Source organism: Numida meleagris, chromosome 3 (assembly GCF_002078875.1).
Source record: "Numida meleagris isolate 19003 breed g44 Domestic line chromosome 3, NumMel1.0, whole genome shotgun sequence".
Taxonomy (NCBI): domain Eukaryota; kingdom Metazoa; phylum Chordata; class Aves; order Galliformes; family Numididae; genus Numida; species Numida meleagris.
This window is the reverse complement of record NC_034411.1, coordinates 66878117-66901576: the sequence shown is the minus strand read 5'-3', so window position 1 is coordinate 66901576 and position 23460 is coordinate 66878117. Positions and strand designations below refer to the sequence as shown.

Sequence of the window (23460 nt, the reverse complement as noted above, 5' to 3'; positions counted from 1 at the left end):
CAGTTGTAGGTAGTTTAAGAATCTCCTAGGGCCCCTCTCCTATTTTCGTAGAGGCGCTTTGTGTGACAGCTACGTAATTGCCTAGTCCGTGAAGTTTCTGCTCTCATCCCAGTAGACCTCACTTTCCATTGCTGCACTGTTACCTCTGAAAATCTACCTTTTATTTTTATCACAGACCTTCTTAATATAGAAACTTGTTTTCTTTTTGGGAAAAAAAAAATCCCAGTAGAGGTGAATGAAGCATCTACACCAACAGTGCACTAATTCTCTTTCAACAGTGTCAAAGATCATATCCTGGAACCACTCTCACAATCCAACTCTCTAGGCAGGATTAAACGTATAAATATGCTTTTCCTGAAGATTTCTTGCTTTTAGCTCAAATGAAATAGAAATGAGTCTCTCTAGCTTTGTTCCCAGCTGGGACAAAATTCTTTCTATGTGAGGAAACAGTAGCCTTTTGTTCAGCAGCTGAGACAGCTTGGCTTAGCCAATATAAAACTTGTCTATAGCCTATTGCTCAAGCACTGTGTTAACCTCCTCCAAATACTCAGGTCAGACAGGTCTAAACCAGAGAACTTTACTTCTTCTGTTGAAATCTGTATTTTTATCTACCAAGTTATTTCTGAGCCCTTTTGCAACTTCTTCCACTCTCTCCTGGGTTCAGCACGGAAAGTAGCGTGGATGAGTTTCTACTTCTGTGTCAATTCAAAATAACCTACTGCAGATAATTTCATATTTATATGACCAATTCGTCCAGAAGCAATAGTAACACCAGTTCATATTTTCTATCTCATAGTTGCCACTGACCACAAAGTACTACAATGAGAATTCAGGTGTTGCTGTACTTGACACTTTGATTTTTCTGTCCTAGGCTTTGGGAATTTGTAATTAAAATTATTATTTCAATAAAGCTTTACAGCTGTTCTTGGTAGAGGAGTCTGGAGAGGGCATGTGACTTTCTACATCTCTAATTACATACTGAATTAATTTGGAATTTCTCAAAAAATATGTAATTAACTGAAACACTAATTGCTGTATGAGACAACAGAGAGTCTTGCATGAATCTGCAAGTTTCAGGTAAGGGGGAAATTCAGTTTTTCAAAGACATGACACCACTGTGTGGGCTGGAGAAGAAAAAGAGCATGAATTAGATCTGGAAAAACAGTAGGTGTTTTTTCAAGTAGTAGTTACATTACCTTGCTATTTTACAAGAGGAAGAATGTATAGAATAAAAATCTTCATGCTTCAGTAGAAAAGACATGTAACTATGCAACTTGCAAAAGAAATACCTCCTGTGGGCAGCTTATTCTATGCTCTCTTCCTGATCCTTCTGATGAAGCATCTTGTGATATCCTGTGCCAAGAAACAGATGCCATGGCAGGTCACAGTAGGTTTCATACAGGTGGCAACTTCCACATTCAGAAATGTCTTGCCAAAATAAAATGAATATTTGGATGAATAAACAATTCTAAATGTACTTCTGAGTATCTCCCCAGCTTCTAGATGTTTACTTCGAGGCCTACCAACACGCTTTGGACCCAGAGGAAAGATTTGCTTTGGCCCAGGTGATAACTGACATCATGCATAAACATCCACGATTTGATCTCGAACTTGAATATTTTGTGAACATCTACAGAGATGAATGCATCTGTTTACAACTTCATCTCCAGCTGCTGAGGGACATAGTAAACCAACAAGTATGTTGAATTTACAGTATATCCATCTTGGGCAAGCAGGAGGTGAAATCCAGAACGGGAAACTTTGATCGCAGCCTGCATTGGTTTGCAGTGCTAAGTTCAGTTACTACTAATTTGATAGTGAAGTCTATGGATGCTTTGTAAATTGAAGTAAAAAAATTAAAAAATTGAAAGCTATGATTTCATCAGTATCAGAAAGAGAACACTGGAAAGGTTACAGAGCTTCATGTATCGCATTAAATTCACATCTGCTATCAGCTGAGATAGCTGGAAACAGTAGTTGCGAGATGTGGAAGCTGGACAGAATTATAATCCATGGATCTGTAATGCAGTGGATAAGGACGGAGCCTTGTTTAGAGTCCCTTCTCTGATCGAACAAAGAACATACAAAGTTTGTACTTCTAAGTCTGAAGTGCAGTATATTTCAGATAGCTGGGAATTCTTGTGCTGATAATTAAAGCACAGTATTTTAAACTCTCAGATTTTAATTCTCATTTAAAATTTGCCTAAGCTTCCTCTGTATCCTGGCACAAGGTATTTCACTTCTTTGAGTTTCTATTTCATAGGTTGCAAGTTCAGAAGTTTAATTAGCTATCCTTTGTAAGGTGTCTTTTAGTCTACAAATGGAAGTTTTGATTTCAGTGCAAGAGACAACTGTAATGCTATTGTTGCCACGAATGCTGCCATACTGGTAGCTATAGAATTGGAACGTTGCTGGCATCACTGGAACTCTAAGTTTATTTTGAAAAAAATGGGAAAGATTTCAAAATAATTTTAGAAAGAATAACTCAGCTCAAGTGGGTATGTATACAAACAACTTGAAATTAAATATATTTATAATTTTAACACATATAATAATAAAATAATAAATTTATTATGTAAAAGGTTTTATAGCTTGTGTTTAAATAAAGAATAGAAATCAGAATGCCTGATCTCAAGCTAAGTTTGGATTTTCTTGGCTAATATCACTTGTGTTTATTGCTGACTTTTAGATAGATGTCCAGAGGGAATACATCCACAAGATTTGGCGGAAAGGTCAGAAAGGTGGCATCAATGAATTTGGACTTCCTTATAATGTGATTACTAAGCAACTTATCTCTCTTAACACTAGCTGGTGAGTAACTTGACAGTTTTATTTTTCTGGAGAGTAACTCTTTCTGTTCAAGTTTCTGTGACTGATGATAGAAATTTGGGGTCTGTCACCTGAAAAGTAAGACTGTTTGAAAAAACAACAGTCATAAGGTGAATTAGGCAATAGAGAAATGTTTCATGTTATTTAGTCTTGTGCTATTTAGAATACCTTTGGATGTGCCAGAAAAACATTCAAGGAAGAAAAGTGATTCCTTCCCCACCACCTTTGCTCTTCCCTGCCTTGACAATGGGTTTGCTTAATTCATCTTGCACCACACTGGGAAATTAATATTCCTGTTGATACAGTAACCATGCAAGTGCATACTTTATCCTTGCTTTGAACTTACAGTGTCGGTATTCAAATGTAGCTTTTCAATTTGCACTGCCCTTTGGCCACTGTCTGTTACCCTTTCTAGCCCAAGAGTCCAGTTGGATAGGGAGGTACTGTATTTTCACACATGGAAGCCACGTATTACCCATAACACAGACCTGTGCTATGTTCCCCCTCCTGCAGCTATGCAACATTGTGGGTTGTGTGAAGGACTTAGAAGCTGATACATACCCGGAAGCCGAGAGCCCCTTGCCTCTGGTCCCTTCTGGTTTACTTCCTCTGTCTGAAGCCCCTTGCCTCTATTCCTCCTCCTGCACACACATTTTGATTGTGTTGGTTACCCAAGGGCTTATTTTGAAGTGCAGTCACTTTTAATGAGTGGGCATAATAGACATGAAAGGGTGGCTAATAAAGCAGGTCAGCTAGCAAAAGATAATTTAGAACATTTTGTTTTCATTAGCAATTGAAACTACTTAGATATGTTCCAACATAATTATGTTTGTTAAGGCTTCAGCTCTATTTTTAGACTTGAAGATTGATTTCTGACGTACAGCTAAAGCCAGTGCAATTTATTCTTGCAAATTAAGCAATTGCAAAGTTTCCTTATTTGAGAGATATTTATACTTTCTTTTTTTTGTTGTTATTTTTAAGTCCTACTTCGAAGAACATTTATTTGCTGGAGTTTCACCCTTCTCTTGGTCTGATGTGCTCAATCCCCAAAGCTCTGGAGTGTATCTACCAGGAGTTCTACAGCATGTGTAGACCCAAAACAGCCAGTAGAGCAATTAAACTAGAAAAACAAGTACTTCAGCTGGCACTTGATGAGTGGCTGACTATGGAAAAACCAGAATCTTTCTACAGCTCTCAGATTCAAAAAGATGTAAGTTCCACTTCTGCTTGTGTTAGAAATAACTTTACAGCCAAATCCCAGTCCAGTTCAATTGTACTTGATGGTTAGTAGTAGATATGTGATTCTTAATATCAGCCCAATTATTTTTTCAAGCTTGTTGAAGATCCATTCCATCCACCTTTAAAATAAGATATATATGTATTTCTGCGAAAAAACACATAAAGGTAGAACTCTTGATCTCACACCAGTATAAAATAGGAGCAGTCAGCTTAAGGAGAGGCAAAATACAAACATTTTAAAGCAGTATGAGATCATAATAAGTCTCCGGGTTTTGGATTTCTGTACATACAGTCCTTAAACATCAGTAACAAAAAAGACTGGACATTAAAGCAAATATTGTTATAGGTGGAGCCGATTATTACTATAATGTGCACCATTTCCTGGTGTAAGACTTAACTTGGCTGGTTATAATTTTGTTAGTGTGAATGAAATTATTGATGCTAGATGTCTCCATCACGTTGGGTTTTTTCATTTTTTTTTTTAGCCAGCTTAGTTAATGCTGACAGCAAGAAATGAAAAATAAATGATTTTATCTCTTTTGTCTAGAAGTTCATAATACAGTTATGTTCTTGAGCACATCATTAAAGTTTGGAAAGGCTCATTATGTAGTGATATGCTACACCTTAATCCCTGCCAAGTTTGGCCAACATAAATTAAATGAAAATATGCAATTGCACCATATTCAATTGGAAGACAAGATGTGAAGTTTCTGTGTGCACTGGTATATCTGTAACATGAGACAAATCAGAACCAGTGTTACTGCAGAAATGTCTCTGGACTAAGTGATTAGTGTTTGATTTGGATAGGAACACTGAAAGTGGGCCCACGGAGCTACTCACTTTCACCATCACTCACATTGCCTGCAGTGGAGACAGTGATGGGTAAGAAGATAAAGACCAATTCAAGGTAGAAGGGCATAGCCATTTCAGATACTTTCTTGCCTAGCCATAGAGCAAATCCCAAGAATTACTTATCCAGCATCTCTTTGATGCCAATAAAATCCACTGGTAGTGCCCCAGTCGTCTTGCACACTGCAGATGACAAATGATTCTTTGGTTTTTTTTCAGTTTTAAATCCTAGTAATCGGTGGCAGAGATCTATGTATAGCTCTTAAAGTTGCTACACTACTATTGCCAAGGGGGAAAAGGAAACTTCTTTTCCATTCCTTTTCTCCAAGAGAAGCTGTGGATGAGAAAAATGCACGCAAGAAGGCAATGTTTAGAAAACACCAAGATTGTTAAAGTCAGGCATATTTTAGGAAATTTACCTTTTGCCAGTGTGAATTTAATTTGGTTTTCATTTGCATAGTCATGATGAGTCAGTCTCTGTATTATCACATTGTTGTTGGTTTTTTTTCTGTATGGCTCATTGTGACAAAATCAACATTTCTGACCTTCTTGAACTGCTCCATTTGTGACCTTAGACCTTATTCTTTAATGCTTTTTCAACTCTTCACTAACACAGTTTTTACAAGATCCAGTGTTTATTCCCCGTCTGACTTCCTAAACATCTTTCAGCTTCATAATAAACAAGCTACCTCTGGGTAACATACAGATGCTGCCACCCTGGCAACATGTACTTGGGAAGCTGAGAGATGTTTATCTTACTCCATGCCATGATCAGCTATACAGAAGAGGTTGCCTGAAGAGGTGGTGGAAGCCCTGTCCCTGAAGACATTCAAGATCAGGCTGGATGGGGCTCTGAGCAACCTGATCTAGCTGTAGGTATCCCTGTTCATTGCAGGGAATTTGGACCAGGTGGCCTTTAAAGGTCCCTTTCAATCAAATGATTCCAACTCAAATTATTCTATGAGATGAAGAGCTGTTTTGTTCATAAACACACCATGTGATAGACTCACCCAAGTGGTCTGTCTATTCCAGTGCTTCACCAGCATCACCATCAGCAAGTTCTCCTTAAAGTCTAGCACAGATTTGCCTTGCTGCAATCTAAGCTGATTTGCTCTTCTCTTGTCCTCTTTGGAAATGAGGAACATACACTTCTCTTTGTAGCAGCTCTGGGAGGAAGCGCGTAAGTTGCTGTGTCCCACCCTTCCAGAGTCATAGTTACAAAAGCACAATGGGGAAGAGGGAAAAATGAAAAATGTTGCACAACTTCTGACACTTGACTTTGGGTTGTCTTTTCAAAATGCTTTTTTTCAGTGTAGCCCTGAAGATTTAGTAAATGGGAGGTGTTGAAATCTAGACTTTATTACTAATAACAGCATGTCTGTTTACAGATTTCCTCATATTCTGTGATTCAGTCATCAAAAACTGCAAAGCATGAAGCCACTCAGTTGCAGTAGTGGCCATGTTAATCTGCCTGACAGGAGCAGGGTGGCACAGTTGTACAAGTTGTGATAGCTGGAGACAAAGAGCATCTTTTTCTTCTCAGAGAGCCAGTAGTTGTTCCTGCCACTGCTTCCACAACACAGCAGCCAATGGACCATTTTTTCTTTCTGACTTTCCACATTACCAAGCTGCAGCCTTTCATCATTTTCCTTTCCTGATATTTCTGCTCCTTTGGGTCCTTCCACAATTCCAGTAGAACAGGAGTCTAGATCATGTGAGTTGCTGACCCCCATTTTGGGAGCATCATATGTACAGAGGCACATGTACATGCTCATTGTAAGCAAAATAGCCTCAGATAGTAATGCGAACCAGGTCACAGAGCCCCTGTTTAGAAGGATGCATACCTCTGAAAGCCTTCTGAATTTTGATCATAATTAAAAAAAGGGCAAATATTTTGTGTTCCAGGAATTGGAAAGTCCTTTGAGTAAAGTAAGGTTTATAAATTCAGTGACTGTACCTCTGAAGCAAGTGGCAGAACTCCAGCATATTTTTAGAGGTCAGGGTGGACCCAGCCCTGACCTTGCATGTGTTGCAACTCAGAAACAATTCCAGACATGATTTACTCCAGAAAAAGGAGAATAGACCCCTAAAATAGTTAAAGGCCTTTGTTGTCTGCATATAAATGACACCTGCATTAACCTTTTTTTCACTTACCTTCCAGTTGTTTGCAGAGGTACTGATCGAGGACCCTGTGCTGGTACAAGAGATTGCTTTGTCACTATTAGAGGTGGGAGCAGACGAAGAAAGAAAAGAAGGCAAAGAAAGGCAGTTCTTTATCCTGGATTCATTCTCCATGCTCCTGGAGCTGATCACACTCCGGCATCGGTTGACTGAGGTGGCAACAGAGAGCGTGCGGTTAGCCAGGTTGGTGGATTGTTAGTGTTGGTTTAGCTATGAGGATGTGAGAGAGGCACGGTTTGTAGGGGAAAAGTAAATTCTTTTAAACTGATCAATTAGTATAGTTGGAAAAAGAGAGACAGCACCTGCATTTGTGTTGTGGGAAATATTTTTATCTAATATGTGGAAAGAGGGTCTGTCTGCGGTTTGCAGATGTTTATTAGTTTCAAAAGCTGAGAGACAAATCAAAGTTTGACAGAACTGGCCCTTTGCCCAGTGAAAATGGGAGTCCTGTGATTCAATAAAATTTTGTCAAAAGGTGGAGGAGCAGAAGGTATTTGCTGGTTCAGTGAACATGGAAATACAGGTGATTGTTTTAAACGCCTTCCTATGAACAGTATATAACAATATAACAAAAATCACACAGGAAGCGCATGCAAGCCTTTTTCCCTACCAGAAATAGGAAAGCATAAAGATTGTCCTGGAAGTACTGATCCTTGCAGAGTCAGTAAAATATTCTAAGCAAAGGAAATCAGTGTCATGCAATTAGGAAACTATCACATAAGCTGGAGAAAATGACGATTTTTACAGGAAGACAAAGATAAGGACTGAGCTAAAAGGGAGACTACAAATGATAGTGTTGACCTGCTGTCTTGAATGCAAGTTATTACTGAAGTTCACCCTGCTCTGCTCCATATTGTCTGACGTTTTTATTAGTGAGTTAAGTAGAAAGTATAAGAGCATGTTATTAAAATCAGGACATAGGAGCTCTGGAAGATAAAACTGATATGGAAAATAAATGAAATATCTTACAGGAAGGACTCATGGTTCTAAGGTCTGAAGTAGTAGGAAGGAGATAAACATCAATAACACAAAGCTTAAGGCTATGCATAATAATAGGAAATTCTCCTGTGAACTTGTTTGGAAACAGAGGAGGAGGAAGAACTGGGTGTATAGCTGGCTATTGAATGACTACATATTGCAACCATGGTGGTGGAGGAAGCCATGATATCCTACTGTGAAACAGCTAATGACTTTTGTTTTCCATAGAGATCAGAACTGATGCCTTTTATGTGAGTCTGGTGAGGCCTCACCTGGATTATTAAGTATAGTTTGGAGATTTATGTCCAGGAAAGATAAATTCAGAATGGAATGGAAGCAGAAATGATCTAATAGGATGATGAGGGGAAATAGAGAATGCATTTTACAGAAGTAAATGAAATATCTTGGCTTGTTTGTCCTAGCAAAATGAAGTCTGAGGGAAGATATGATTGTTCTCTATAAATTCATTGGGAAGATAAGCACTGGGAACGGAGAGCTGCTATTTAAGTTAAAGGTCAATTTTGGCAGCAGAACAAATGGATCTAATCACTGTGAATAAATTTAAACTGGAAATTAAAAGGAGATTTCTAAGGATCGGACAACAAAGTTCTGGAACATAAAGAGCGGAGGGCAGAAAATGAACATAGTTTTAAAATACAGCTTAATTCATGTATGAAAAGGATTTGCGGGACATGATTTCATACCATAGAAAAGTTGTGTGTTTCGGAGAGATAACACGTCAGTCATATTTTCCCCTTGTCTCAACTCTTTCTCCAGCTTTTCTCTGTAAAATGTAGACTCCAGATAAAAAAGTCAGAAGCATTTATTTTCAGCAGCTAAAAACCTAGATGTATCGTAAAATTGTAGGATCATATCACAGAATGGGTTGGGTTGGAAGGGACCTCGAGGATCATCAAGTTCCAATCCCCTGCCATGATCAGGTCACCCAGGGCCTCATCCAGTGTGGCCTTGAACACCTCCTGGGATGGGACCATCCACAACCTCTCTGGGCACCTCACCATGCTCTGAGTGAAAAGCTTCCCCCTGACATCTATTCTAAATCTTCCCTCCTTTAATTTAAAACCATTCCCCTTTGTTCTGTCACTATCTACCCATGCAAAAAAGCTGATTTGCCTCCTGTTTATAATCTCCCTTTAAAGACTGAAAGGCCATAATGAGGTCTCCCCAGTGCCTTCTCCAGACTGAACAAGCTCAGCAACCTCAGCCTGTCCTCACAGAGGAGGTGCTCCAGCCTTCTGATCATCACTGTGGTCCTTCTTTGGGCCCTCTACAAAAGCTCCTCATCTTTCCTCTGTTGGGGGCCCCAGACCTGGACACAGTACTCCAAGTGGGGCCTCACGAGGGTGGAGTAGAGAGCGCGACAATCACCTCCCTCGCCCTGCTGGCCACCCCTCTTCTGATGCAGCCCAGGATACCATTGGCTTTCGGGACTGCAAGCACACACTGGTGGCTCATGTTAAGTTTATCATCTACCAGGACCCCCAAGTCCCTCTCAGCAGAGCTACTCTCAAGGAGTTCTTCTCCCAGTCTGTACGCCTATCTGGGATTACCCTGATCCAAGTGCAAAACGTTGCACTTTTCTCTGTTGAACCTCATTAGGTTCACCGGGGCCCACCTTCTGAGTTTATTGAAGTCCCTCTGGATGGCATCCATTCCTTCTGCTGTATCAACTGCACCACTCAGCTTGGGGTCATCATTCAGATATGTGAACCATGACCAAGCAAACTTACTTTGATAGTTGACCTATTTTTCTGTCATAACTCTCTTCCATTAAAATAAGTTTTTTACAGCTCTAGTTTCATATCTAGAACTTTCTTGGACAAACTAACGATCAACTTAATTTTCGTCAACGGGAGTAATTCCATGAAGTATGAAGGTCTCATTTCTTGTCTGTTTGTGTTTCTAGTTTGAACTATCAGCTTTCTAATAAAATACAGGTTCTAATTAAACTTATTACTCTGGTTATCTCTGTGTTCCAATACTCATACCTACTCACATATATAATTTCGGGTAATTAATAAGGAGTAAGTTTATAGTGCAACTTTTCATTTAGGTGAAAAATCAATATAAAATCACCTTTTTTTTCTTGAAACCTGTAGAAATTTAATATCTTAAAAGCCCTGTCTCCATGTCAGATTTCATTGGTGTTCACCAACTGATGTAAAAGTTATCCAGAGGAGACAGATGAGCTGACGGATTGATTACATGGTTGCATTTGCTTTGCAAAGAAGGCTAAGAAGACCTACTCACCTGATGTGTCATACTTAGAAATCCCTGAAAGGCAGCAGGAAATCGTCTTTTTTTTCTGGCAAAGGATGGGAATTCAGTGGAAAGTTATGACAAAAATTAAGATGCATATGCAAGGTCATTAAGCATAACACTATCTTCATTTAATGGAAGATGATGAAGTCAGTTGAAATATCAGTATAAACATACATAGTTTATTCACAGTGACATTTTAAGGGACTATTTTTACATCCTCACGTGATACGATGAAGTTCACCATTCATTATAATATCAACTATTACAGACAGATTCAGACTGAAGCATCAGAAAGGCTGGTAATCTTATTCCCTGCTATGCAGAACAACATGAAATGAGTGCACATACGTTTGTAGATTCTTCTGTCTCATACTGTAGGTTCCACCAAACTTCTGGGAGATTTGCAAGAATTACTCCCTTTACTTGCCTGTCAGATCATTCCTGAAGCTCCTTTCTGTCTATGAGTACACATTTAAGTTGTATACACTATTCCTGATAGCCCTTGTTGCTTCTCTTTGTTCATCAGTTTTTCAGTCTTCACCTTCTATTATCTGACGAAAAAGGACATCTTTTGGTAGAATAGTATAACTAAACAATACCAATTTAATCTGAATTTCGCTGCTCTCTGTTTTTTCTTTCTTTTTTTTTTTTTGGATACATTCACCTTTTTGGTATCTTTCCTTTTTCTCTATTTTTTTTCCTTTACACAGTACTAGTAAGCATCAGCTTACTGTGTATTGATGTTTGTGCTGTACAGGCTATCCATGTGTTTGTATTTGTTACCTGTGAGATCAGCATTTAGAGCCATTAGTAGCATTTAGAGCCATTAGTAGCATTTGTAGCCTGAACAGAGGGCTCTGTTCAACCTTTGAGTTGATTTATATAATTACTGATTGATGCGTATGGTGTTTTCCACATCCTGTTTTGTCTTCTGCCCTTTTCTTTCTGTAACTTTGCAGGCAGAGAATGCTACCTATTTTTAAAGAATTTGGAGCTGTGATTTCTAGGTCCTATTTGTGTCTTTATTACATTCTCACAATATAACTTCTCTGTGGTCTGATTTCTTGATTGATAGAACACCTGCCTTTAGATGTTAGGAGGAAGCAAGGGATTATGTTATTCCTTTGCAGTCTGTTTCAAAAAAAAAGTTTCTCTTTATGCCATCTTCTTCTACTATATGAAAAGAGGGATCACAGATCAGATCAGTGTTTCAACGGTTTTGCATCTGAAGGAAGAGATTGACCGATCCGTAGGGAGGGTGTCCAACTTCAAGCACCTGGGGCATTAGAGGTCTTCTGAACTACTGGTTGCTTCTAGACTATGTGTTTACTACCTGCTTGTGGACTGCTCTGGTCATTTGTTGTACTGAGGAGATAACTGTTGGGGTTGTGTCATATTGAGGGCTTCCAGAATAAAGCTTTCTTAAGTTATGAAATTGCTGTTTTCTTAGTAATAATATGTCTGAGCTCCGCTTGACTAGTGAAACTTCTCCTGCAATCTGCCCTCCTTCTATTTTTTAGCCTAAAACTGTATTCTTCACCTCTCTGTCAATCCCTTCTAAATAGGAACATTTAGCATCTTTCCCTTAATTTTTCTATATGATGTCATAGACTCTCGACTTGCTGTCCTTTGTTTCTAAGTCCAAGTTCATTTATATAAGTCCGTAGTTCAATCTGTGCTGATTGAACTGTCGATACTATACAAACATCAGCTCTCAGGATGGAACACTTGTTTGATTCATGTTTACCGTAACACTTCAGATGCCAAGAAATGTTTAACGTTGAATGCAGATTTCTTCTTGAAATGAACCTGCTGGATGTAGATTTCCAAGTGAGCATTACTTCAGCAGAGAGAGAAAAAAAATTTTAAATGCATCCATGTTTTTGTGTTTTTTTTTTTTTCCTTTCTAGTTTATATAAGGCTTTTGCAATGGAAGCAGGTTTTGGGGAGTTCCATTTGTATCTGAGGCCAGTGCACTTCGAATCTGCACTTCACAAGGAGAAAGCAGACCGTCTGCCACCAACGTTTATTACTTCTCTGCTGGAAGATGACAGCTGTGTTGACAGGTAGACTGAACTTCTTTGTGTTTCAGAGAACACAGTCTTTTTAGATTGGATGTGATCAAGTCTTCAAATAGATTAGGCTCAAATATAAAAACTTCGGCACATAAAATATACAAAATTATTCAGGTAGAAAATGCAAAATGCTACATGATTTCTTTTTCTATAGAGTTTGAGATCAGAGATTTCTAATTTAAAGCCATTGAGCAGTGAAAACAAGGAGACACTGAATTTGTGTGCAACTGTGGCAATTTTGGAACTAAAATGCATTCTCTTTAAAGCAAAGGATGCCCAGTAGGTCATCTTTACTCAGTTCATGTGTATGTTTGTGTACAAAAATACATGTACATACACATATACACATGTTTGTATGTACACATACACACTGTGTGTACTTGTGTGTATTTTAGATCAAGCATTAGGATGAAGAAAGGAAACAACTTGTGACTTTTCTTACTAAATTTAGGAAGGACATTCTTGTCATTCCCTATTGCTAACGTAGGCAAAAGGGCTCTCTTCCTACCTGTGTGTGTACCACTTGCAGTCGTGTGCTATTCCTTGCTTCCCATTCATTTGTGTACATGCTTACCTGCTGCAGAAATCTGGCTGTTCCAAACAAGTTCAGCAATTGCAAGCAACCTGGAATGAAATGTCAGCTGTGAATTGCACTGTGGGCAGCAGTAGACATCAGAGCACAGGAGATAGGACAGCACAAAAAAGAGTCAGGAACCAATACAAGACCAACAAGATATCATAGATATCATCACAATAAACAAGCAGATTTTTCACTGGTTTAGACCAAGCTCATGTAGGAGAAGCTAAGGAATCATTGTAAATTCAACCACAAAACATCATGGATTATAGTCTTTTTCTTAAAAGACTACTTCCAAAAACTAAAGCAACATTCTAAGATCACCAATTTAGGAACTAGAGTGACAGATTTCCTTATGTAATCTAAATGTAAAGGGTAAAGAAACAAAAAAGTATTTCTGAACTAATTACTATTTTCCTTTTACCCTCAGTTTGGCTTCTTTCTGTGTCATACTTTGTGTTTATAAAAAATCGTACTTCTATTGCAGATATATTCCAAGTAGCTTACCATTAAGCATTCAAGAGATCGACAGTCATGTTGGAAAATTTAGTTTCAGGACCAGAGATGGTGTTATGCAGGTGAGTGAATTAATTTGCAGGATAAGCAAAAAATATGTATTATGTTGTTATTTATTTGCTGTAAAAGGCCTCAGCCATGTGTTTTCTAGACACAATAAACTTCTCTACACTTTGTGTTTGAATAAAAATACTGTTTTATAATGAATTTCATAAAGTTGCACTGAAAATGTGATTTTAGTATGGCTTAATTCAGGAATCCTTGCTGAGATTAAACTCTTTAAGTCAACAAGGTTTTGCCTGAGGAAATTTATTAAACAAAGCAGGATGCACGTGTGTGGCTGTGTGCACGCAAAGTAATAACACTAGATGTAGAGAGTTCTTTAAAGGAAGAAAATGACCTTAGTCTTCAATGCCATCTTGCATACTTAGTCCTTTCCTCTATTGTATGAGTGTATAAAACCAGTGTTGCACAGTGCCAGGCCATGGAGCTTTCTTTTTCTGCCCAGGGAGGTGGTGGAATCACCATCCCTGTAGGTTTTCAAGGACCGTGTAAATGCGGCACTGAGGGGCATGGTTAGTGGGCATGGTGGCAATGGGTTGGCAGTTGGAATAGATCTTTTCCAACCGTGATGATTCCATAAAAATTCTATGGTTCTTTAAAACTCTCCTCAAAATCTTTTCTTTCCATCAACTCACTCATTACCTGTACTCTACAGCATGTAATTACAAATTTACCAAGGAAAATCAGATCTATTTTATTTAATATCTATTCCTTTCCCAGCCTGTTTGCATTTGGCTGCATGCTCTGGTAATATCACGCTTTGCAGGGCAGATCTGAGAATACAGCCTACTAAATATAAATGATTTAACTGTTTTCTCGATCTCTGCATTTAGTCATGTTTCATTGATAACAATATATACAAATGTAATAGAATGCTCCCTTTCCTCCCTCCCTTTTACTAAATTAAGCTACTGAAGTAATAGAAGACTAAGTGATGTCTGTTAAGCAGCTCGCCTTCAAAACTGTAGAGGCAATGCCTAATAAATGCTTCATGCATAAAATGCATAATGTTTTGTGTTTTCACTCTCCTTAGCTCTTGTGTCCATCTGGAATAAAGAGCATGCAACTTATCCTTGCCTGCCAGGTTGTTCAGAAAAATGCTCTTTTGGCAGCTGTTCAGCAAGCCTCCTTTTGTTACCTGGTCCAGTTTACCCATTCCCTGGACGTAAAGGTCAGTAACACCCTCCTCAAATTGTACTATTAATAGATTTTGTCAGACTTAGCAGAAAGAAGGCACCTGTTAATTCTGCTTGTAATCACTTGGATGGTAATCCTGTGAAACTCTTGGAACAGCATCACCGATGACTGAAGGAACTGCAGTGATTGTCTATTAGCATATGACATAAAAATAAATGGTATCACATCTGTGACTTTATTTAAAGTCTATTAGTTGGGTAAGTGATGAAGCATAGCTAAAAATATACCTCAAAGTAGGTCTGAAAGAGATTGGAGGTGAATTGGATTCAAAATGCACTGATTAAATCTCATAACCTGTAATATGCAGAAAGGCTAGCAATCACAATTTGACCTTGAAATATGTACTTTTCTAGGATAGTGATACCATCATCTCCTGCTGTTTTCATTTCTCCCATCTTCTGAAAATAGAAGTATGGTCAACACTCTTTTCGAATGGGAAATATTCATGCCAGCCTGATACCATAATGTTGTTTCAAAAGAAATCTGCTGGGCTTACCAGCCATTACTCTTCCTCGTCTTACGTTAGGTGTCATCGTATGTTTCTTATGTGAGGCTCAGGAGCTTCATACATACCTTGCTTCATACATGATACATTGATGTAGAGCTCTGTAGTGCATTTTTTTATGCAGCTATTTCTCTTCCAGAGATAGCTATTACAGTGATGAGCCAAGCAGCCCTGTGTTCAGTTTTGAACTTGTAAGGCAAATAGAGATTCTTTAGGTCTTCTCCTGCCTTTTCTGTGCTTACACTGACATATCTTTCCATGTTCCTTAGGACACACCATCCATCACCCCCTCAGTCCTGTCTTGTCTTGCATCCATATGGTCCCTTGTCACCTGGCAGTATCCTCAGCCCTTTCTTGTGTTTCAGAAGTGCTTGTGTTTGCTGTATATCTGGGCAAGAAGTGCTTTGTTTTTGGCAAGTTCATAGCCGTGTACATGCTGACTGCCAGAAACCCAATGGGAGCTGAGCCGGCCAAGTAAAATGGCTAGCAGTCAACCTTTCCTTGCCTTTTCCATGGGGAAGGATGGTTCCTCTCTAACTGGATGTTGATTTTGCAAAACTGGAAGGAACTTTACACCATTCAGACTTCTATTCTTCTATGAAATGTATTTAAAATTAGGAAGAGGTTTCAAAAGTTGTTAGAGATATGTTGAATAGGCTAAGGGAACAAAGCTAAAACATTTCCCATATGACTAATTTCTTAGTAAGTTTAAAAAGGACAAATATACTTTGTCTTGACTCCCAGTTGTCTCATTTTGGGTCATTCAGACCAGTGTGGGGAGAAAAGGAAAAGATGTATTATGCTATTATTACTTGCAAGCTCCTGAGCACAAATTGCCATTCCTAGAGCAATGCATAGTGTGTAGTTCCATTATATTTTCTTTCCTCACAAGTAGAAGTGATCAGAAGGCCAAAACTCACCCCAGAGATTTTAAGCTTCTTGGAACAAACTTGTCTCATGGCTCCATACTTTGTATCCTGCCCTAACACAAAGGAGGACAGTGATTCAGCACTATGCAGCAGAGATCCATCATCCCAAACAAGCTGAGGTCTTGACAGCTGCCCAGAAAACTGCTCAGTATGATGCTGGCAAGGCTGCCTCCACGTTGCTAAGCAGGAGCCCTTTACACAATGAACTGATCTTGTGGAAATTTGGACAGCACCCAGACTACATCCCTGGTGCAGCTGGCTGTACAGCCTCCCAGGGCTTTTTTGGACCAGCGTGTTGGACTGGAGAGGACGCGGTCTTGTTGATCCCTGGTTTCCATCCCTCTCAAGTGTGAGATTTTCTGGTTAATTTCTAACCAGATCTTGTGGCACTGAAATCCTCCATGGAACTGAGCAGCTCCAACCTTGGTTTCCTTCCCAAACTGATCCTCTGCACTGCCATATAAACTTGGTGTTGTGTGTCTGCTGATAACTATGAATAGTCTTACTCTGGCTTGTTGTCCCCCAAGATGAAAAGGATTGATCTTCCAAGCATTTGGAGCTCTCTTGCTGTTTAAACAGTGAATGACTGATTTTCCATAGGATATATTTTTTTTGTTTTCACATGTCTCCTCTGTAAATCATTTAACAGCTGCTGCACCCATTCTGGATCAGTTTTTGCTGAATCATAGTCAGTGGATATTAGCTAGGTAATCAAACTCACACAGAGAACCATTAATATAACCAGCAGAGGCTACGATATGGAGTTCTTGCACCTGTTATTCCACATTAACTGGAGATGGCTGGATATACTACCAGAATATCACAGGCTGTGTCTCCACACACCTTCAGTGATGTGAGTGTTATCTGCACTCTGGCCATGTCCAAAAGCAGGCCAAGGCCTATGGTGTCTCCCAGAGCCCATGTAAAACACCTCCCAGAGCTGGCTAGCTGAGACCCAAGCCTGTCGGCTTTGCCATGAAAGGCACACACTTAACCAGCCCAGCCTCACAGCGCTATAACCCAGCCAGCCTGCTGGATACTTGTTTAATAGTCTAGGACCTTCAAAATAGCAAATTCCCATACATTTTTAACTCCTATGCCCAGCATATGCAGATTCTTCCATACTGGCATTGTTTCTGCGATGAGATATTTCTCAAGAATTATGTTCTTTTGTCAGAAATGACACTGCTCATGTCTGTCCATTTATTTCTAAGGCACGTTGTATATTCCCTGTGCACAGTGAAGCAGGAAGAATCGTTCTGTGGGTAACAAGTCAATTTTCTACTACAAGAGAGCAGAGGTGTTCTTGATCAGACCCATCTGCAGGCTGGCATTACTGTGAGTCAGGGTAGTACTTAGGAGAAGGAACTCAATGAACTCTCAAAATGTGGCTTGTTTATATTTGTCTTTCTTCCGGTTTTTCCTTGCTCCAGAGACAACAGTTTTTCTTGACTTGCAGGGGAAGTGTGCTTTTTTAGCTTCTTTGGAACTAATAAGGAAAACAAGAGAAATCTGGACCGTGCTGTGCCACTTTTGAAATCAGACTTTAAGAACTTAGAAAACTACCATTTGTTCCTTCTTGAAAATCAGAATTGTGGTTTTTGGTTGTTTTTTTTTTTCATAAATATTTAGAATTTTCTTAGTTTTCTTCGTAACAGGATCTATTGGGAATACTCACAGGGAAGCAAAATCATTTTCCTGACAAGTGGTGTGGATATAGAATTATTTGTACGTATTTGAAAAGGCAAATATTTGGGAGTATTCATATTTTATTTGTAGTTGATTGGATGTCAAGAATGTTGCCTGATTTATAAATTGAGTACTACCTGTGACTCGGCTGCCTCTACAGCTTCATTATGCCTGTGCTCCATGAGAAATGTTTCTTTTCTGTGACTTTCAGTGATCCCAGTGAGTTATTACACCATAAAGTTAGGGTAAATGAGCGCATGCAGAATTGCAAATCTACCTTGAAGAGCTGCCATTCTTTACGAGAGCAAGCACTGAATTTATATTCTTGATATTTTAGGGAGGAAATGTAAGTCTAACAAGTCAGAGCAGTTCAGCAAGTGGAAGAAATTCTGTGTCTGGGAGCCAAGCAGAGGATCAGCTGCTGCCAGCAACCATGTTGGCCACATCATTTTCTCCTGGGCGTTCTTTGTATTTACACCAAGCCTTTCACAGGTATTTGTTACAGACTGGCCAAGCCCTGTCACTGATAGGGGTTGGTCTGGTGTATGTGCGAATCCTGAGCACGTCCTGCTTTACATTTCCCTGGGCCTTGGCAGTAACAAAAGGTAATGATGTGCCTTCAATCACAAGGACACAGTCCTAGGCACCCCACTTCTTGGTGTGAAGTAGTCTGAGCATTATGATCATTTAACCATACCCTATCAATGGGACTCCATGTTCATGTGCCAACATACACATCCCCAGAGCTCATCTTGTCTCTTGTAGCTGATCCAAAAAATCTAGTGCATTTATATCTGTTTTGTATTAGGAGCTAGTAAAATGAATATTGTTGGAGAAGTTGTGTCTAATCTAGCGAAGTCATTTGAGCAGTTCAGGTGGCAGTTAGGAGCTGAGCTTTTGAGAGGAGATTCTTCTCAGCTCTCATGCTCTTATTCCCTTGTCAGGCCTCCAGAAGCTTTTGTTTCCATTCAGCTGGAGAAGCTAGGGCCCCGAGATATGATGCTGAACACTTTCATCCAAAAGAAAGAAACACTAGGCAGCAGAATGCAAAACCCTGTAAGTACCTCGAGAGGCTTAGCCTTTTTGAGAGACTGCTGATTTCTGGTGCGTAGGCGAAGCAGTAGCTTTGAGTTTGCAGTATACTTACTCTGAGCTTGCTTTAATGAGGAAGATATTCTGGTAAGGCACCCTTCTGAGCACAGAGCACCCCACTGTCATTACCTGCCCCGTCACACAGCTGCCTGTGTGGTCATTTGCTTCTCTGTGGAAGGGCTTTGGGGGTCAGAAGCTACCTTGCAAGTGGCCAAGTACACGTGGGCTGCCTGAGCACTGACAAGAGCAGTTCTTGGTGGCAGGTAGGGAGGAGGAGGAGGCTACAAAGCTGGGATGTAGTTAGGTTGTGCAGGTCAGACTAAGAGCTGCAGCTTCATAGAAGCAGTAGTGAGTGACTAGAGGGCCCATGGGGAGTGGCTTTGAGGTGTGCTGCATGGAACTGGAGGAGGGAGCCCAGAAGTGAGAAGCTCAGTTCTATTGCAGAGGTGGAAATGGCAAATTCTCACAGAATCTTAGAATCGTTAAGGTTGGAAAAGACTTCTAAGATTGTCTAGTCCAATCGTCAGCCCATGCCCACCATGCCCACTAACCATGTCCCTCAGTGCCACATCTACACATTTCTTGCACGCCTCCAGGGATGGGGACTCCACCACCTCCTTGGGCAGCCTGTGCCAGTGCCTCACCACCCTTTCTGAGAAGAAATTTTTGTATGTTTAAGAAATGCTTTATTTTCACCTCAGGGTTAGGCAGATCTCAACTTAGGAAAGGTTGAAACTACTCTAGAGAACCTTCTTCTGCTATGCTTTACCCTCACACCCTCCCATGGGTATGGCTCTGGGGCTCGTGACAGAGAGGTGCATGAAAAGCAATAGCAGTCTGCAGTCACATGGCTAACTAAAGGCTGTGGTCACTAACAGGAGTTGCTCACAGACCAACTCCCGTTGGTAAGAGGTAAACTCTGACTATAATAAGGAGGCAAATTCTGACTGTAGTTATTCTGCTGGGTACGGAACTGTTTTTGGCTTTTATGCACAAAGCACCCCACAGTGCTTCAAACTGGAGACAGACACTACACAAGGTAGGCTTCCTACCACAACTATTTCTAGCAGGTTTTTAAAAATAATTATGCTATTTTAGAAGAAATTGAGAGAGTCATAGAAAATTGCATAAATACCACGATATGCATAGATTTGGCCTTTTGCACTCTTTATCCAGTGTCTAGAGAAAGGTGAAAACATGGATCCTGAATTAAACTGCTTGTGATTCCGTATCTTTTGCTGAGTACATTACAGATTAGATGTGGTCATTAAGAACTTAATAGGTAGTAAAAAGCAAACTCCTTCTGCACAGACCTTTGAAAGTCAACATAATTTATTTAGTTTAATGTAGTCATAACCTCCTTGCCAGCTCAGTAGGCAAGATGCATGTATGAGGAAATAACTGCTAGTTGCAAACTCTTTTGGGAAATGTTACACAAATTTTGAACAAAATTAGGTGAACCAGACTTAAATAAAATAATTCTGCATTTATTTACAAGACTGCCTTAAGTGTTGGCTGGATCTGTCATACTGGTTGAAATATTTCTTGATATTTATCTTCCTTACAGTTCTGGAATTATGGTGTTGAGATATTTGTAAGGTTGTAACAAGTATTTTTGGCTTTGTTAGACTCACAGCACATGTAAGTCCTACCTGAAAATATTGTCTCATTATAGGATGAAGTTCTACAACTGAAAAGAGACATTATAGTTGAATATTGTCATAAGTAAGTATATCTGATATAGAGAATTACTGTATTTCTAGCATAGAATCAATCCATATCTGGTATAGACATTTCCATGCAAACACATCATGTTTTAAACATAACTCTCGTTCTGGGGTTTCTGTTTCATGTGGATGATATGAACTTATGAACTTTCTTTTCAGAATGGTATGAATATACCTCTAGGCCATTCTGCAAAATAAGGAAAACTGAAATGCTTAGAATGGTTTAGCGATCATGTTACAGGCAGTACAAGATGTGTTACTTGAGGAGGAGGAAATACGCTACTTAGTTTCTTTATGAGGGGAAAGGGCTGTTTATAGGGTAGTGAGTCAAGTGCAGAAAAACCATGTAAACATTGTCAAAATAAGAGAGAAATTGTAGTGAAAATTATCCACAGTGGATAAAAGAATGAAATAGTGGTAATGTACTACCCTGTGATTTTCATCTACTTTGTAAGACAACTTGGAAGAAACTAGAGTTTCAGATAGAGTTTTCCAAGGAGCCCTGGAGCAAGCTGCAAGTAGGACAGCTGTTTCAGTATGTTTTGCAAATAAGGTAGACTCTTGTATTTGTAACACGTGTCTATTGCACTGTATAATTGTACAATATGGGAAAGGAGAATCCTGCAGCTTATCCTTTGGTTTCACAAAAGTGGACCAGATTGGGCAGACTACCTCCTACCCAGATACGGCTTATCCAAGATGTAGGTACGGCTGAACAAATCAGTCTGGAGGTAGTGTTCAGCCAGGGCTGGACTTCCAGTGCGGCTGAATGATTGTGAAATCTGACTCAGAGTCACAACGTCTAATTGCAGGTCTGCAATTAACTCATCACGTCGCTTTGCTCCTTCCTGCTTCAGCTTCCTTATTGTTATGTAAGCAACAATAGCTGCTGCAAAGCAGTTGACATATTAATTTGTGGATGGTTCTAGAGCATTATAAAGACATCTGTCTGATGACAAGCATTACATACAAAATTTCCTTTGGCTCCTAAATGCCACTTTTGTCATTTTTATCCCTCTAGTTGTCTCACTATGGAAGAAACGTAGCCTGTAATTTTTACCACAGAAGATGCCAAGGATGTCCTTACAGAAAGAGATTAGGTTCAAGAAAGATATAACTTATTTGGGAAGGTGATGCCCTGCACAACATCATATACTATAATCATGTATTACACCTTTTTAGGCTGAATCAACGTGTGTCCCAGCACGCCCTGCGAGGTCAGCTCATTGCATTCTACAATAGCCTAAGATGCCTCTTAGATGATTTCCCTGTTGTCAGAGACAAGTACTTTATAATTGAACTCTCTCAAGGAAAAAAAGAGCAAGAGTTAAAGGAAAACTTTGCAGCTGATCCCAGGTTTGTGTCATCTTTGCAAATGTGTTTCTGGGGGCCAGAGGCCTCTGTCAGTGCATATTACTTAGTAAATGTGAATGAATACATGTTTGTATGGGGAATGATAGCCTAAGGGTACCCTTAGCAGTGTGTTCTGCCAGACTGCAAGCAGTTTAGATGGACAGAGAATGTGCACAGTCAGTCTCCCGCAAAAGCTGGCATACAAAGAAGGAAAACCTCAGAGATATTCTTGCCTCTAGTGCCAACACTGTATTTAATGGGAAACAAGTAGATGATTGCATTTTCAGGATGAAAGTCCTCTGCTTCGATGGTTAAGTATTGAAGTTATTGTCCTACCCTTTCTTTTTTTTTTTTTTTTAATTTAAGATTGAACTGAAAACTGTTAATAAGTCAGTAACAGGCATGTGACTTGTCAGAAATTAGGGAGAGGAAGAGCACACTGGAGACAAGGGTGTGACCCTAAATCATCTGCTGCTTTCAGAAGAGATGTTTTTTTGGCCATGTTACAAGGATCTCCTTCCTCAAAACTTAGGCAAGCCCTTTTGCTGACTGTATGTCAGTCTCTGAGATGACCAAGCTAGCACAAGCAGGCAGATGATTTGGGATGTGAAAGTAGTCACCCGGTACACTGGTTTTGCTCTTACTCATCTTTTCCCCAGCAATTGAGAGGCTCAGTAGCAAGCACAGAAAAGAACATTCGTTAATGTTCAATCAAGAGCTTTAGTTCTGATAACAAAGTTTGGGAATGTGGTTAAAAGCCAAACAAGTCATAAAGTATGGTTCAAACCAGTAATTCACCAGAAGATTGTTAACATCTCCCTGTTGTTCAACTCCATCTCAAATGTAGGTTTTTGGATATATACCAACCTTAGGTAGTCCAGGTTTCTAATTGCTGAGGAGTAGCCCTACCACAATCCTGAGATGTGGGTCTTTTGTTTCCGTTATTTACCTACCTTCACTGAGTATTGTCTAAGGCACTGCATTTGTTACTCCCATCTCAGATGTCCTCAGAAGCTTTTAAGCTCAACAGTATTTTGCATACATATGAAGTTGTACGTAGGCCATTTGAAACACAGTTAGTTTTAGAAAGAGCCTTCTCTGAAAATGGTACAAAGACATAACAGTAATCCTAGGAGCAAACTATTTTAGTAGACATGTTCCAAGCTCAGGCTACTCCCCACACCCCATGCATTCAGACAGGGTGGCACAGTTCATCGTTGCACTTCTTCTCTGAACTCTTTTGGGAGTTAGAACCAAGAGAGGTTCCTTGTCACGGCAGCTGTTTTGTTTGCTAACCTAGTTTATTAGCAAGGACTAAATCAAACATGACTTACTTGCTCAGAGGAGCTGAGTTTGGCTGCAGAACCTATAGATCTAC

General features: G+C 39.6%; 1 protein-coding gene and 1 long non-coding RNA gene across 2 annotated transcripts in view; one reads left to right on the top strand and one right to left on the bottom strand.

The window, feature by feature from the left end:
* Positions 1-23460, top strand: part of C3H6orf183 (chromosome 3 C6orf183 homolog) — a 72726-nt gene that overhangs the window by 31582 nt on the left and 17684 nt on the right. Inside the window, exons 17-27 of the mRNA XM_021392872.1 lie at positions 1497-1697; positions 2690-2811; positions 3811-4039; positions 7079-7281; positions 12270-12425; positions 13499-13589; positions 14624-14761; positions 18248-18402; positions 18855-18966; positions 20678-20727; positions 21912-22085. Of these exons, the coding sequence (XP_021248547.1) occupies positions 1497-1697; positions 2690-2811; positions 3811-4039; positions 7079-7281; positions 12270-12425; positions 13499-13589; positions 14624-14761; positions 18248-18402; positions 18855-18966; positions 20678-20727; positions 21912-22085 (1631 nt within the window). The remainder of the gene's footprint in view (positions 1-1496; positions 1698-2689; positions 2812-3810; positions 4040-7078; positions 7282-12269; positions 12426-13498; positions 13590-14623; positions 14762-18247; positions 18403-18854; positions 18967-20677; positions 20728-21911; positions 22086-23460) is intronic.
* Positions 1223-6191, bottom strand: LOC110396968. The gene is made up of 3 exons (XR_002437419.1): positions 5928-6191; positions 3391-3470; positions 1223-1353 (listed from the first exon to the last, which is right to left on the bottom strand). It is a non-coding gene; the product is annotated as an uncharacterized LOC110396968 (long non-coding RNA).